We start from the raw sequence: 13,418 nt of genomic DNA, 5'->3' as shown, positions 1-13,418 counted from the left end.
CTTTATTTATACAGCGCGTTTCAAACAAATCGAAATGCAATTCAAAGTGCTGAACAAGTGATCCGGGAAAAAAACACGGTATAAAAACAGGTGTAGAGACTACATTGCAATAAAATGAATAGTTAAAAGAATAAAAGATAAAAACAAGCAATACAGATAATGATAGAAATCAAATGAAATATTGCAAAGTTAGATTTAAAAGTTTATTAAATATAGTATACTGTTTGTTTTGTGAGCACAGAGAAGGACAACAAACACGCTGTTGACTGCTGCACCTGTGAAAAGCCAAACAATGTAGACAAGAGCCACACATGTCGTCACTGGTGTGAATATTAACGCAACACGAGGAAAAAGTCTTCAAAGTTTAACCATAAAATCTCATCACAGCTGTAGAATATCAAATAAAACATCTTTGCTCACTTTCTTACACTCACGTGCATGAAAAAGCATAAAAATGTTGGTTTCTATTATCGGTTATTTTATCGTTATCGGCCATGAGAGTAATTATCGGTTATCTGATCGGCTGAAAAAATCCATATCTTGCATCCTTAATAATATAAAATAATAAGAACAACAACAACAAAGAGTAAATAAAAAATGTATTTAATTACATAGTAAAAAGCATATAGGGCTAGGATAAAAGCAAAATAAATCAAAAATAAATATAAACATTAAAACCATACAAAATTATAAGACACTACATAAAAATATAAACAAAGTAAAACAGTATGAAACTGTGTTGTCCTTTAAGGTCAGTTTCTTTATTCAGTTTATTCAATCATGAACACAAAGAGAGTTTGTTTATTTAGTTTGTTTAGACATTAAAAAAAATCAGTCAATGAAGATGATTAAACATTTCTACATAGTGCACCTTTAAATACGACTTTGGGTACTTTTTTTTACAATGAAATATGTCACCAAACAACATGTTAGGCTAAATAAGTTAATGGCAACAGAGAGTAACGAAACAGAAAATATAATTTCTTTCAGGTGGAATGAAGGCAACAAAGTGACATGTAGCCTACATGATTGCTAAAAAGCACTGTGTGGTAGCAAAAGTAGCCTATAGAAGAGTCAGTGACCGTACTTAGTAAATTATTTTTCATGTAAATAATTTATTTTTCAAAAGTTAGCCTTGATGGCATTAAAAAAACACATCTACTTTTGAAACTCGAATGTACGAGCTTCGAGCTGAGTCCTTGAATGCAGCACAGATCCTCCCTCTGACTCCTGACACTTGTGAAGTCAGATCGCTGCTCAAACCGCGGAGTAATCAGATTACCGTGTAAAAAGCAGGAGCAGCAGCAGCAGCAGCTCTCTGAAGACATCCACGTCTTTTTGTGTAGTTTAAAATCGGACGTCTCGCCCTAAATCTGACTTTTTTTAAAATTAGTTTAAGCTGCAAAAGCATCCAGTTTCGCCGCAGCTTCGCTCAGATGTAACGAGGCGAGAGTCTGATCACAGCGATGTTCCCACTGACAGCAGGCGCATTCACATGAGCTGCCTGCCAGTGTGTTTGCTTTGAGCCGGGACACTCCTTCCTTTATTGCATAACTGCGGTGTGCGTGTGTGTGTGTGTGTGTGCGCGCTCTCGTTTCGTTTTTTCCTCCTGTGCTGCGTTGACGGAGGCCGGGTGGAGTCAGTTTCAGGGGGGGTAAATTCAAAGGTGGTAAAATGTGCGATCCAGATGTTGAACTCTGCCACCAATCCAAACAAAAGTGCTGTTCTTGTATAGTCTGAACTACTTTTCCCCACTCTGTTTGAAACAGCTTTAAAGCAATGGATACATTATAATGGATGGACTCCATTAGATACTTCTTACTGAGATTACCCGCCAATTTAAAGGATAAATTCAACCGAAAATGACAATTCACTCGTTGTCTGCCTACCCTCGGGTGAGGTTTCACGGTCCTCGAAGCATTTCTAGAACTTCACGGCGAAACAGTGTTGCAGCATTCTCCTGAACAACTGAAGCAGATGGGGACTTGTTTGAAAATGTCCAAAAAAACCAACCTTAAATAACGTAAAATGGCTCCATACAGCTCCAAGTCAAGGCTCCAGAGTACTCCAGATCCCCAGTGTATCTGAGAAATCGTATTTAGCCCACTCCCTCGACACGCGGTTGAGCTCGTGTACCCACTTCAGACGCTAACGCTTTTAGCCTCGCAGCTAAAGTGAAGATTTTGACTTAAAAAGGGTGTAAATAACATCTTTTCAAATTAGTTTGAATGTGGGAGCAACATGGACGCCGAAGAGAAGCTAGTTTGCATTTTATCTCAGAGCGGTTAAACAACACGGTGACGGCTGTTTCCAGTATTTGAGCGACGGAGGGAAGGTCAAAGGAAACGACACAATGACCTTATCATACACAACTTCGGTAAAAGTTCCTCACCATCAACCCAATGTTTACTTTCATCAGCCAACTCGGCAACTCATGTACCAACATTTACTCAGACTTTCTGAGTAATACTTTCAAGTACTTTTTCTGATAGCACACGAATGCACAATTGGATTATGCCTTACGAGCAGTATGGAGCCATATTATGTTTTTTTTCGGTTGTTTTTTTTGCTGTTTTAAAACAAGTCCCCATCGTATTCAGTTGTTTAGGAGAATGCTGCAACGGTGTTTTGCTGTAAAGCTCCAGAGAATAAATAATTTGTGGACTACAAAACTTTGCATTGGCATGGAGGTGAGTAGATAATGACTGAAATGTCCTTTTTTGGTTAATTTCCCCTTTAAAGCCCGTTCATAGTGTCTATTAAACAAACTTGCTAACACTATGTGCGTCTACTTTCAGTACCAACTTTTTATTGTTCCCTTCTCTCCTCATCAACTCCTGGATCTGAACTGCAGCTCTTGGATATCTGGTTTTCCAGCTTTGGGAAAACGATTATTTTACATTCACACATCTTTCCAGGATTTTCCCCTTTAATTCTGTGCCAGAAAACACGCTCCCAGAGACACATAAATTCTTAACATCGGCATCTTTATTGCACAACATTCCCATAAAATTGGGAAAAAAATAATTTTCGAAGAGACAATTCTTAAAAGACATTCTGTACAAATACATGGAAATAAACTGAGTATGTACAGTTTACATGAATCGTTACACATAACCGTGGGCGACTGAATAATTTATTTATCATACAAAGAGGAGGGGAAGATAGAGCAGATATATAAATTCATACCTTTTTAAACATAATGGCTGGGTTGTACAAAATGTAGGCTGATACAGCGGAGCATCTTCAATACAGTAACAAGCGCGTGTATATCGAGTTTTACCAGCAAAATGAGCTCTCCAGAAGCCTGTGATGCGTTCATGCTCCCTATTAAGACTCGGGTCATATACAGGGTGCGATTTGAGTTTATAGATAGAAAGTGTTCTCAGGGTTATTCCTGCTTTTTCTGGCAATATAAGCCATTCGACATACTGTGATCCAAAAGGTCATTAACAGACATGTTCGGGAAAGTTAAACTTTGTCAGATTTTTAAAAAAAAAAAAAATCCTCAACCCGTTTTATCTGCGATCAAACAGAGAAAACAGATTTTTTTTTTTTCATTGCTGTCAAACGATGACGGCGAAAACAATAATGAGCACAATGAAATAAGGCAGCTGCAGGCTACACTTTATACCCAGGAGATGATCCATAAACAGAAGCTTTGAGAGCAGCAAATCGCACCCTGGTTACATGACAACACAACCAAACTCATTTATCCGTCATGGAAAAATCAAAAAGAAAACAAAAGAAGAAAACGGTGCTACTTTCATTTTGTATTTTGTGTGTTTTCATGAGTACAAACATGTTTGAAAATAGTGTTAACCGACACATCATTTAATCCACCGTAAGGCCGACTGTGTTCCTCTCCTCCTCGCTCTGCAGCAAACATCGAAGCCGTAAACATCGTATAAAGGTGTGGGGAAGCTATAAAAGTGTGAAAATATTTCAGCATTTTTGTTTTAAAATATACGCAGGTGATGCATGTTTTAGTTTTCCACAGTAGAAAGGGACCCCTCCTCTTCTTTAATCACATTCTGAAGCAACAATGTGTTTTTTTCTTCCTTTTTTGTTGTGTACGACCATCCTAAGGAATTGAACAGCCTTCCCTTTTTTTTTTCAAAGAACACAGCATAGAGTCTGCACACAGGTTGACGCTGACATTCCTCTGATTAAAAGAGCTTAAAAAGGATACCTCAGGGTTTTCTATGGGCCGACTGTAAATGTGTGTCATCTACTGCCCATATGAAGATCTGAGGTAGTGCTGTACCTGTGATAAGAATGTCAAAGCCATTTCTAGCCATTTCAAAACCAGTTTGTTGAATCTAAAATTAAAGAGAGCGTCGATTGCCCCCCCACGTGGCTAGAAAATAGGCTTTAAAGTCAGGCGTGCGTCGCTATCTGACAAAAAAGAATTAAAAGTTGTCATTGAGATATCTCAGGGAAATTTGGCTTGTAAACAAATACATGTAAATAAACAAAATGACATTATTGGCAAGAGATTGATACTGTTCTCGATGATATTTACCTCAAAGTAAAGTTTAAAAGTGTCCGTCTGTTTCCTTTAAAATCCGTCACTTTGTACGACCGGGTTCAAGATTGTACAGAAAAAAAGAAAAGCAGTAGAAGAAACAAAATCCATTGTTGTTATACTGAAGATATCTTAAAGTTTCATTCTCAACTGGAAAAATTAGTAAAGTCTTTGGCTTCTGTGTCCAGAAATAAAAAGAGTCCAGAAACATTCAAACAACAGGAGAAGGTCGTTTCAGGGATGCTTCGGGTCATCCGCAGAGCATCGCTCCGCCTGTGGGACTGTGGTCTCTAGTTCCACCCTGTGGTGCAACATCAGCATTGCAACAAATTCAGCAGCAGTGTGGTGAGGGGAGGCGCTGGCTGTGGTCCGTAAAGACGTGCACTACTCAGGCTCAGAGCAAAGATCCCACTTAGCCCAGGCCCGCGGGTCAGGGAACCATGTCGGGGGGGGGGGGGGGGTCAGCTGTGGAGCGTGGACGGCCGTTTTTTGGGGCCAAAGTGGCACCACCCACGTCTGACTGGTTTCCTCGGGCAGCTCTCTTGCGTGTGACCTCAGTGCCTTTACAGTCTCATAGCAGGATTTGAGCCACGTAGGGAGAGTGAGTGCTGGCCACTGCGGCCAACAGGGGAAGGTCGCTGGACTCGATTCTGCGAAGACATCAGAGCAGAGTTCAGGATACGCTAACATCTATGAAGTCTACTTCAAGAGAAATTCTGAACATTTCAGCACCATGTTTCTTCGGCCCAACAACCAAGTACACCATACAAAAAGTACAGACGTTTGTTTATCTCCATGTTTACCAGCTAGCACTGTTCACCTTTGCCTTTGTTGGCACATATATCTTGGAGCATTACTGCCACCTGTTAATCAGTCGACTAGTGTGAAACCACGGACTGAACTGTTTACTGCATCAGACATGTGCAAGGACAAGAAAGAAACCAGGACCTGCTCATAAAACATGCCTCCATAGTGCTACAGTGGTCAAAAACTCCACAGGGCACCTTTAAATAACAAAATCATAATATCAAAGTACAGCTTCACAGCAGCTACAACATGAAAATAAAGGTCAAATGCTTACCCCAAGACCATGCCCAGTTCTTTCACATGGACTCTCGTCTGGCCCTTCAAATACTCAGCAAGCATTTTACTCTTAAAGTAGATTTCCTGCAGGCGGTCCTCAAGGTGCATTATACACTAAGGGGGAGAGGAGAGAGACAGAAACATGATCAGTCAATATAATCAGTAAAAACAGCATTTTAAAAATGGTGCAAACTTGGCAACAAGGACAGAGAGGTGTAACATACAAAGTTGGGTGAGAGGTTGAGTTTGTAGAGCTGGTGTGTGGACTGCAATAAGCTGGACACCAGGCTGGACACCAGGACTTCCTTCCCCAACTTGTTGACGTCTGTGGCTCGTCTCTGACTGCTGGCCACCTGCACCGTCCACTTGTCTGTGTCTGCTATAATGCAGACGGCCTCTGCTATGGGCTCATCCAAAACTGGATGCTGCAGAGGATGAGAACAGACATTAAAATCAGTGTTTCTCACATGTTATCACGTGTCTCAAACTACTGTACAAAAAGGTAAATAGCAATAATACGGTAAATCCTTTAATGTAAAACATATTTGAAATATCTGAATTAAGGCTGGACAATGATTCATAATTATTGATCTACTTTCAGTGGTATTGTCTTATAATTATCCAATCATATTGTGTTATTGTTCTATAAAATTATTTTCCTTAATTAAATAAAATCGCCATTAAAAAACAAAAACCAAGCTGAGTCAGGGTTTTTTTTTTAAAAAATACATGTATTCAACCCAAAAGTGGAACTAACAGATGACGTTTTTATGTTATACGTAACTTTATATACAATTTCCATATTATGATACGTATATTGATACAGGACATATACAGTATAAGAGATTTAATCTGTGCATCTTTTTTTTCCACAATGTGGCCATAAATGGACAGAGAGGTAGTCTGTTTACTTTTCCTAATAATTACATCACTACATAACTCATAAATGTTCAGACAAGATTCATTTTTGGTTGTTATTTATTTGGATACTATGTATGTATGCAATTCAAAGAAACTGCTGGATTTTCTTTCAAATAATTTGGTCGCACATGTCTTGGACCACTCGGGTCAGAGCTGTTTTGCTGCTTTTGACGACACCAAGCTTGCTTTTGGCAGTATCTCACAGTGGTACACTTTATGTTTTTTTTAAAGAAATTCAGTTTTTCAGTATATAGAATTGGAGCAACTGTGTGGAAATTCATATTTTTCCATACTTTCTTTACTTTCTTCCACCAATACTTCAAATCTGGTTATTCCTGAATCAAACTCCTTACTTTGCCTACTGCGCAGGAACCATGGTAGTTTGTATTGGCAGTGAAAAAGTATAGCTCCCTAAAAACACTTCAGTCCTTTACCTGAACAGCATGGGTTAATTCCGCCATGAGGCTCTGCCGGAGCTTCTCGTCGCTGGGCACCCCATGCAGGACAAAGTCTGGCACGTAGGTGGGGCAGTAGCCTCCGAACAGAGAGCGGCCGAAGTTGGCAATGGTTGGCTTTGAGAAGTTCTCCACCAATTTTGACCTATGAATCAAACATTTGACAGTAGATATTGATTATTTTCAAATCCTGCCAGAGTGTTCATTACAACCACACCACTTCATAGCAGAGTTTCCAGTTTGTCTATGAATAAATGAATGGTCTTTTACTCACCCTGGGAATGGCACCATCACCTCCTCCTGCCAGTCCTCTGTGTCCTCGCTCTCACTGTCCCCCAGCGCGCTGTCCGAGCTCTCGTTGCGTGGTATCTCCCAGTCATTGACAGGCAACACTTTAGGCTTTTGGTCCTCTTTGCTGTTGCCGCTTCCATCCTGGGGGATGGGGACTGACAACAGAAGACCCTGATCCTGCTCAGCAGAACAGCCCCTGCAGCAGCAGTTGTCGGACGAATCTGTTGACCCACACCTGCACCTTCTCTGGACATCCAACAGAGTGTCTCTCTTCCTGCTGGACCCTACCTCTCCACTACCTGAACCTAAACAGAGACCCAAACCATGACCAGGCCTTGGGACTCCCGAAGGGTCCAGCAAGTCTTTGCGCATACTGTCTGTGGTGCTGCCCCCCTGTCGTTTGGCCACATCATCTATAGTCCTTGTTTCCACGGGGTTCTCTAGGCTGAAATACTCATCGAAATCATCCATAAGGTTTGGGCTCCACTTACTGGACACCCGCTGCAGGGCTGGAGCTGCCTTGGTCTGTTTGGTTTGGTCCTCTGATGCACTGGTGTTGCTGGTCTTTGAATCTGCTCCTCTCTGCGGTTGCGGTCGCTGATGCAGCAGCAGCTGCTGGGCAAGTAGATGTTTGTCCTTGAGGTGTTTCCTGTGCTTTTTCATCTCCTCCTCCACCTTCCTCCTGCGGCTCTCTGTGTCCGACTCAGGAGACATGGAGTCTCCGATGAGGAAAGTGACTTTTGTTGCTGGCTCCTCCTCTTCTGTCAGAGTCAAAGCCATCGGCCCCATCAAAGGTACTGGCACTGCAGCAGCCATGTTCTTATCTGGGGGCTTCTTCTCTAGAGGGATCCCCAAAGACCGAGGAGCCAGCAGTCTGGTGGGCTGGTTCCCCATGCCTGCATCCACCCCAGCATCTGCCCCAGAGGTTTTACCTTCTGAGGTGACAGGAGTTGGAGATGCACTTGATGCAAGCGTTGTGGGTATGGATGGGACAATAAGTTTCAGGTCACCCTTGGTCTCTGTATCCAGCACACAGACCTGCTCCCTGGGTGAAGCCGAGCCGACACGCAGCACTGTCTCCAGTCGGGCCTCAGTGGCCAGCGGGCTGCTAGATTCCCGGTGCAGCTCCCCAGATTCAGCTGCTTCTGTAGTCCTGATAACAGGGTTGTTACCCTGGCTGTGCTCCGTTTGAAGCACACTGCTCCTGGACCCTTGACTTTCACTGCTGTCCTCGTCTTCCTCATCCTCCTCATCCTCATCTTCCTCCTTGGGTGTGTCCCCGGCGCCGTGCTCTACCTCTGTGTCTGTGTATGTGCTGCTCTGGAGGCTGTTGTCTGAACGGTAGCTGCTGTCCTCTGCCTCCGTCTGTCGGCCGTGGGCCCCTTGGGACAAGTAGTCGCCGCTGGGTTTATGGACGGTAACCAGGACATAGTCTGACTCCTCCACCTCTCCTTTCCTTAGGGAAGTTGTGATGAGGGAGCCGGGCATTACGATGGCCTCATCCTCAGCGCTGTCCAGCATGTGGGTTTCCAGCAGCTCGGAGCAACGGATGAAGTAGGTGAGGACATAGAGGAGTCTCTGGACCAGCTCCTGTCTGCGGCCGACTACCACCGTCCTCGAGAGTCGTACCGGTGACCCAATGGACCCGTACAGGTCGCCTACACACAGAAGAAAAAACAAAACAAAACATTAACATCATCTAGCAGGTCTTGAGATGCATTAGTTTCTATTTTTAACAAGTAATGTTTATTTAATAGTTTCTTAGATCTGAAAATAAAAGTAAATTTGAGTAGTTTGCTAAGTATTCTATTTTTCTTAACTCAGGTGAGAAATATTGTTTTGATGGAGAAAAATCACACTTTCCCAAACTGAAACCTATTACAAAAATCAGAGGGAATTCTGGAGCTCCAAATATGAGAAGGTGTATCACAAGAGGAAGACAATAATTCACAAGCCAATTGTCAGCAAACAACCGATTTCTACTTTTCAAGTTAAGATAATCATTCATTGATCCCACAGAGGGGAAATTTTGGTGTTAAAAGCAGCACAAGGGCAGAAATAAGTACAGATGGTAAGGAAGTGTAAAAGTATAAGTATATAAAATAAAAAAGGAATAGATTAAATAAAAGCTCTACAAGATCAATCAACTCCAACTCAAATAACGGCAATAGCGGTACACGTACAATAACATTCTTGTGTATCTCGAGTTCTTCCATCTTTTTTCATATGACATAATTTCTCTGGTGTGCAGTTCTCAGCTATTACCACTAGGTGTCACCATGAACTCACCATCTTTACATTTCCGTGTCACTCTAGGTGAAAGTGTTGAAATGTACTTAAAGATGTCCATGTATTTATAGCACATCACTTCTTACTATATGTGCCCATAAATCAGCTACTTGTACACCAGCAAGCGATGTTGACAGAAGGATATCCACTGTTGTCATGTGATCCACTGGAAGAAAATGTGATGTTTACAATTCTCGATCAGGTAAACACATCGGCACTTTAACAGTATAGATGGGGAATTGATATCCAATTTTCATAATGTAAATGCAGTTGCGGTATTAATACATGTTAATTTGAAAATGGCATATTTACAAGCCTGATTCCAAAAGAGTTGGGACGCTGTTTAAATGATTAATTTACCTTAATGTGGCAATTTGCTAATCCCTTTTGCCATAAACTCAATTGAAAACAGTACAAAGACAATATATTTACTTCAACATCATTGATTTTTGCCAGTAAAACGTTTCAAACAAGTTGGGACAGGAGCAGCAAGAGACTGGGAAAGTTGTGGAATGTTAAAAAAAAAAACACTTCAAAACATTCCACAGGTAAACAGGTTAATTGGCAACTGGTGAAAGAATGATGATCAGGTGAGGTTTATTACTTTGTGCAAGACATGAGTGTATAAAGGATATAACTACATGGGCTCGGGAACACCTTGTAGGTTAACACAGTTTATTTGCAAATGATTGAGTTGCATGCAAAGAAGATACTGTCTAGTCCTAACTTGTGTTTGTGCAGTAAAGACAGGTTGGGAACGGATGCGTTGAAGCTTCAGCCAATTAAAGGCTGAACACAGATGTTTAATATGACTCCCCGGGCGCTCTGATGGAAAACAAAGGTACATTCAACTCTGTGTTTGTGTGTATGTGTTCAAACTCCTCACCTAGCTGTGCCCACAGCGGGTTGTAGGGGTGCGTCTTTGCCAGCATGTCGACGCTCTTGGAGGAGTGTTTCTCGAGGAAGATCTTGATTGGGGGCTGCCCATTGGGCATGACTGTGGGCACCCAGGCCAGATGATTGGTCAGGATGGCTGTCAATAACGCAGGGAGGAATCTGAAATATCAGACAAAGGGGTTGGTTAGCAGAGAAAAGAGGAGAGTCAACAAAATGGATTTCCTGGGTGCACTCAGAAACTCCTCTTTCACGCCTGACCTCTTGTTGGTTAGGTCAGAAGTTCTCTCGCTAAACGGAAAACTTTGGTCTGACATTTTCTATGATACCACATAGACAGCCATTGTTTGCACACACACACACACACACAAACACAGATACACGCATAAAGGAAACCCATACACACACATTCCAATAGAATGATTCACTTCCCTGTTCTGACCACAAGTGTCTACTTCCCTTCCTGTCTCATGACTCAACACTGTCACGGTGGTCAAGTTCAATCACGTGCTAGAACACAGATGCGCCTGCGGCATCGTCAAAACCATCAGTCATGGGAACACTGACTGGATGCCTCAGAAAAGACACGATGTGATACAGTAAGTTCAACGGCTGCCAGGGAGACGTGATGCTTTACGAGTCAACATAACATAGACGTAGGTGCGTGGTAGTCATCCTAACTACTGGTGCTGGCGGAAATAATGACTTTAACCGAGAAGCGCTGCTGCTAAAGAAACACCACGGTTGCCTAGGAGACGCAGTTTCTTTTCATGGTCATCATTTAGAGAGCGTGCAGGGTTTCAGAGAATATGAGAAAACACAGTGAACTGTGTAGTATGGAGTGGATGTTATAAAAAAAAGATAAACAACTTCTGATAGAGTACTTAAATCTTAATTATAAAAAAAAAATGTTCGTGATAGAGTTTCCACTGTTCCTCCTATTGTCCTAACCATTAAGTCTTTAATCAAGCAAAAAATACCAAGTTAAAGTTGGATCACATGATTTATTTGGCAGCTTGACTATTTCTGTTCCTGTATTTGTCAAATCTGAGCGAGGTGTAGATCTTTAAGGTTAACTTGGCCATTATCCCTTGTTGTGTTGTGATTTTATTGCATCTTTTTATCCTATATTGTCGTTTTTTGTTTTTTTATTTGAACACTTTCCCTTATTCAGTCCATTTTCCTTTAATGTAGGCTTTTTTATGTTTATCTTATAGTCATTGTCCATGCAAAAGAAAGTGAAGTACTGTTTAAATAAAGACTGAATGAATGAATGAAGGGAGGAAAAAAATATCATTGTGAAATAAATAGATAAGATTGAAGTTCAAGGCAAGTTTAAGACATCGTGTTTGGCTCTGAGTCGAGGGTCTAAGGAGGATAACGTTCACTGTACAGATTGTAAAGCCCACTGAGGCAATGCAATTATGATTTTGGGCTGCATAAATAAAAGTGACTTGACTTTAAGTAATTGGTAATGAAAAATCATTAGTTGCAGACATGGCATTTACAACAGAATGAAAGAAGATACAGGATTGATCTCTAATGCGTAACTCTGTGATAAAGATCAGAAAATCACACGCATCTTTTAAAAATATCGGCAATTATTCTTGACCTTTAAGATCAACTTGATGTAATAATTCAGTAAACTGAATGATACTTAAAATCAACTGTACTGAAGACGGGTGCTGTGTTCAATAAAAGCCTTGCTACCAATTCATTTATGTACAACTAGCAGTGGTTTGACGTGGCTTTGTAACAGCAACAATAAGCAATTAGAGACTGGCAGGGATCTTCTCATTCACAGCTCCCTCTGAGGCAGACAAGTAAATGCAAAGAGGGTGAAACATTCACAGCGTGTGTGTGTGTGTGTGTGTGTAAGAAAGGGACAGATAGACCACAGAAAGTGTGTATGTGTGTGTGGGGGGGAGATAGAGTGAATAGTGTGTGTGAACCTGTATTTGTTTCTCTGTTGATAGGCTTGTCCGGGAAGTACTATGCATGTGTAAGATTTCTTAATACTGCTGTTAATGTCTTTTCCTGTTCATATGATCAGTGAGCTTGTTTGATCAGTGAGCTTGTTTGATTCCTTTTCAGCAGATCCATAAGGGCGAACACTTTTCAGTTTGTGTTTGAAAGTTTAGTTTCAGTTTTTCAACAAAAGGTTTCGTTTGGCAAGGCATGGATGTCAAGTATGTAGCTACATATACACACAAAATGTATTTACAAAATGTCCTACTAAATGCTTCTAATTCAATTATTTGGATATGTTTTTACGTATGCGTAGCATTAAGGGGCTACAATGGTCATTTCATTATCCAACCCTTAGTTGCAAAATGGCAATAAATGGACCTGATCGTGCAGTCCCCAATGGTTTTTGGAGCTGGCCAACAAAAAGCCCCAGATCAGGGGCAGATTGGCGCACGCTCTCGTGAACGGCGGTTGGCATGTGTGAACTTTTCAAAAAGTCAATCCAGAAGCTCATGAACAGCTTGTCAGCGTGTGATCTCTCAGCCCAGTCTAACCAGGCATGAGTGCATATGGAGGAAAATTTGCAGTTTTTTTGCAAATCAGCGCACAACCTGGAATCGTCTCATCCCTGTGTCTCGTCTGGCACGTGTGATCATGTAGTGTGTGACGCCTTGTCACTGATCAATCATGTAGTGTGAAAACGACCGTAAGACTCTCGACTACAAGGCAGAAAAGTTGTGTCGTGTGAACAGGAGAACGACCAGACAACTTTGAAAGTCGTGTAGTGTGTTCAAGCCATTATTCTTGAAATACTTAAAATTAGATTAATATCCGTATATTTTTATTCTGTTTTAATTAGTTTTGTAACCAGGCAATATTGTTTTGGTTTGTCTAAAAGCGTATTGTTTAAATTTAGTTTTGATTTTAGTTTACAATCATAACCGTGGACCATACAACTGCTAAAAACCACTATGTGACATAGTATATAC

At 41.3% G+C, this 13,418-nt stretch overlaps 1 protein-coding gene across 2 annotated transcripts in view; it reads right to left on the bottom strand.

The window, feature by feature from the left end:
• Positions 1-2,970: 2,970 nt before the first annotated feature.
• Positions 2,971-13,418, bottom strand: part of fnip1 (folliculin interacting protein 1) — a 43,795-nt gene continuing 33,347 nt past the window's right edge. For both annotated transcript variants that reach the window (XM_073479757.1, XM_073479758.1), the window contains 6 exons: positions 10,454-10,623; positions 7,262-8,936; positions 6,967-7,132; positions 5,836-6,036; positions 5,610-5,725; positions 2,971-5,178 (listed from right to left, as the gene is read on the bottom strand). In XM_073479757.1, the coding sequence (XP_073335858.1) occupies positions 5,100-5,178; positions 5,610-5,725; positions 5,836-6,036; positions 6,967-7,132; positions 7,262-8,936; positions 10,454-10,623 (2,407 nt within the window). In that variant the 3' untranslated portion in view covers positions 2,971-5,099. The remainder of the gene's footprint in view (positions 5,179-5,609; positions 5,726-5,835; positions 6,037-6,966; positions 7,133-7,261; positions 8,937-10,453; positions 10,624-13,418) is intronic.

The sequence above is a fragment of the Pagrus major genome, chromosome 13 (assembly GCF_040436345.1).
Source record: "Pagrus major chromosome 13, Pma_NU_1.0".
Classification (NCBI taxonomy): Eukaryota; Metazoa; Chordata; class Actinopteri; order Spariformes; family Sparidae; genus Pagrus; species Pagrus major.
The sequence above is the reverse complement of the archived record's forward strand: the minus strand, read 5'-3'. Positions and strand labels throughout refer to the sequence as shown.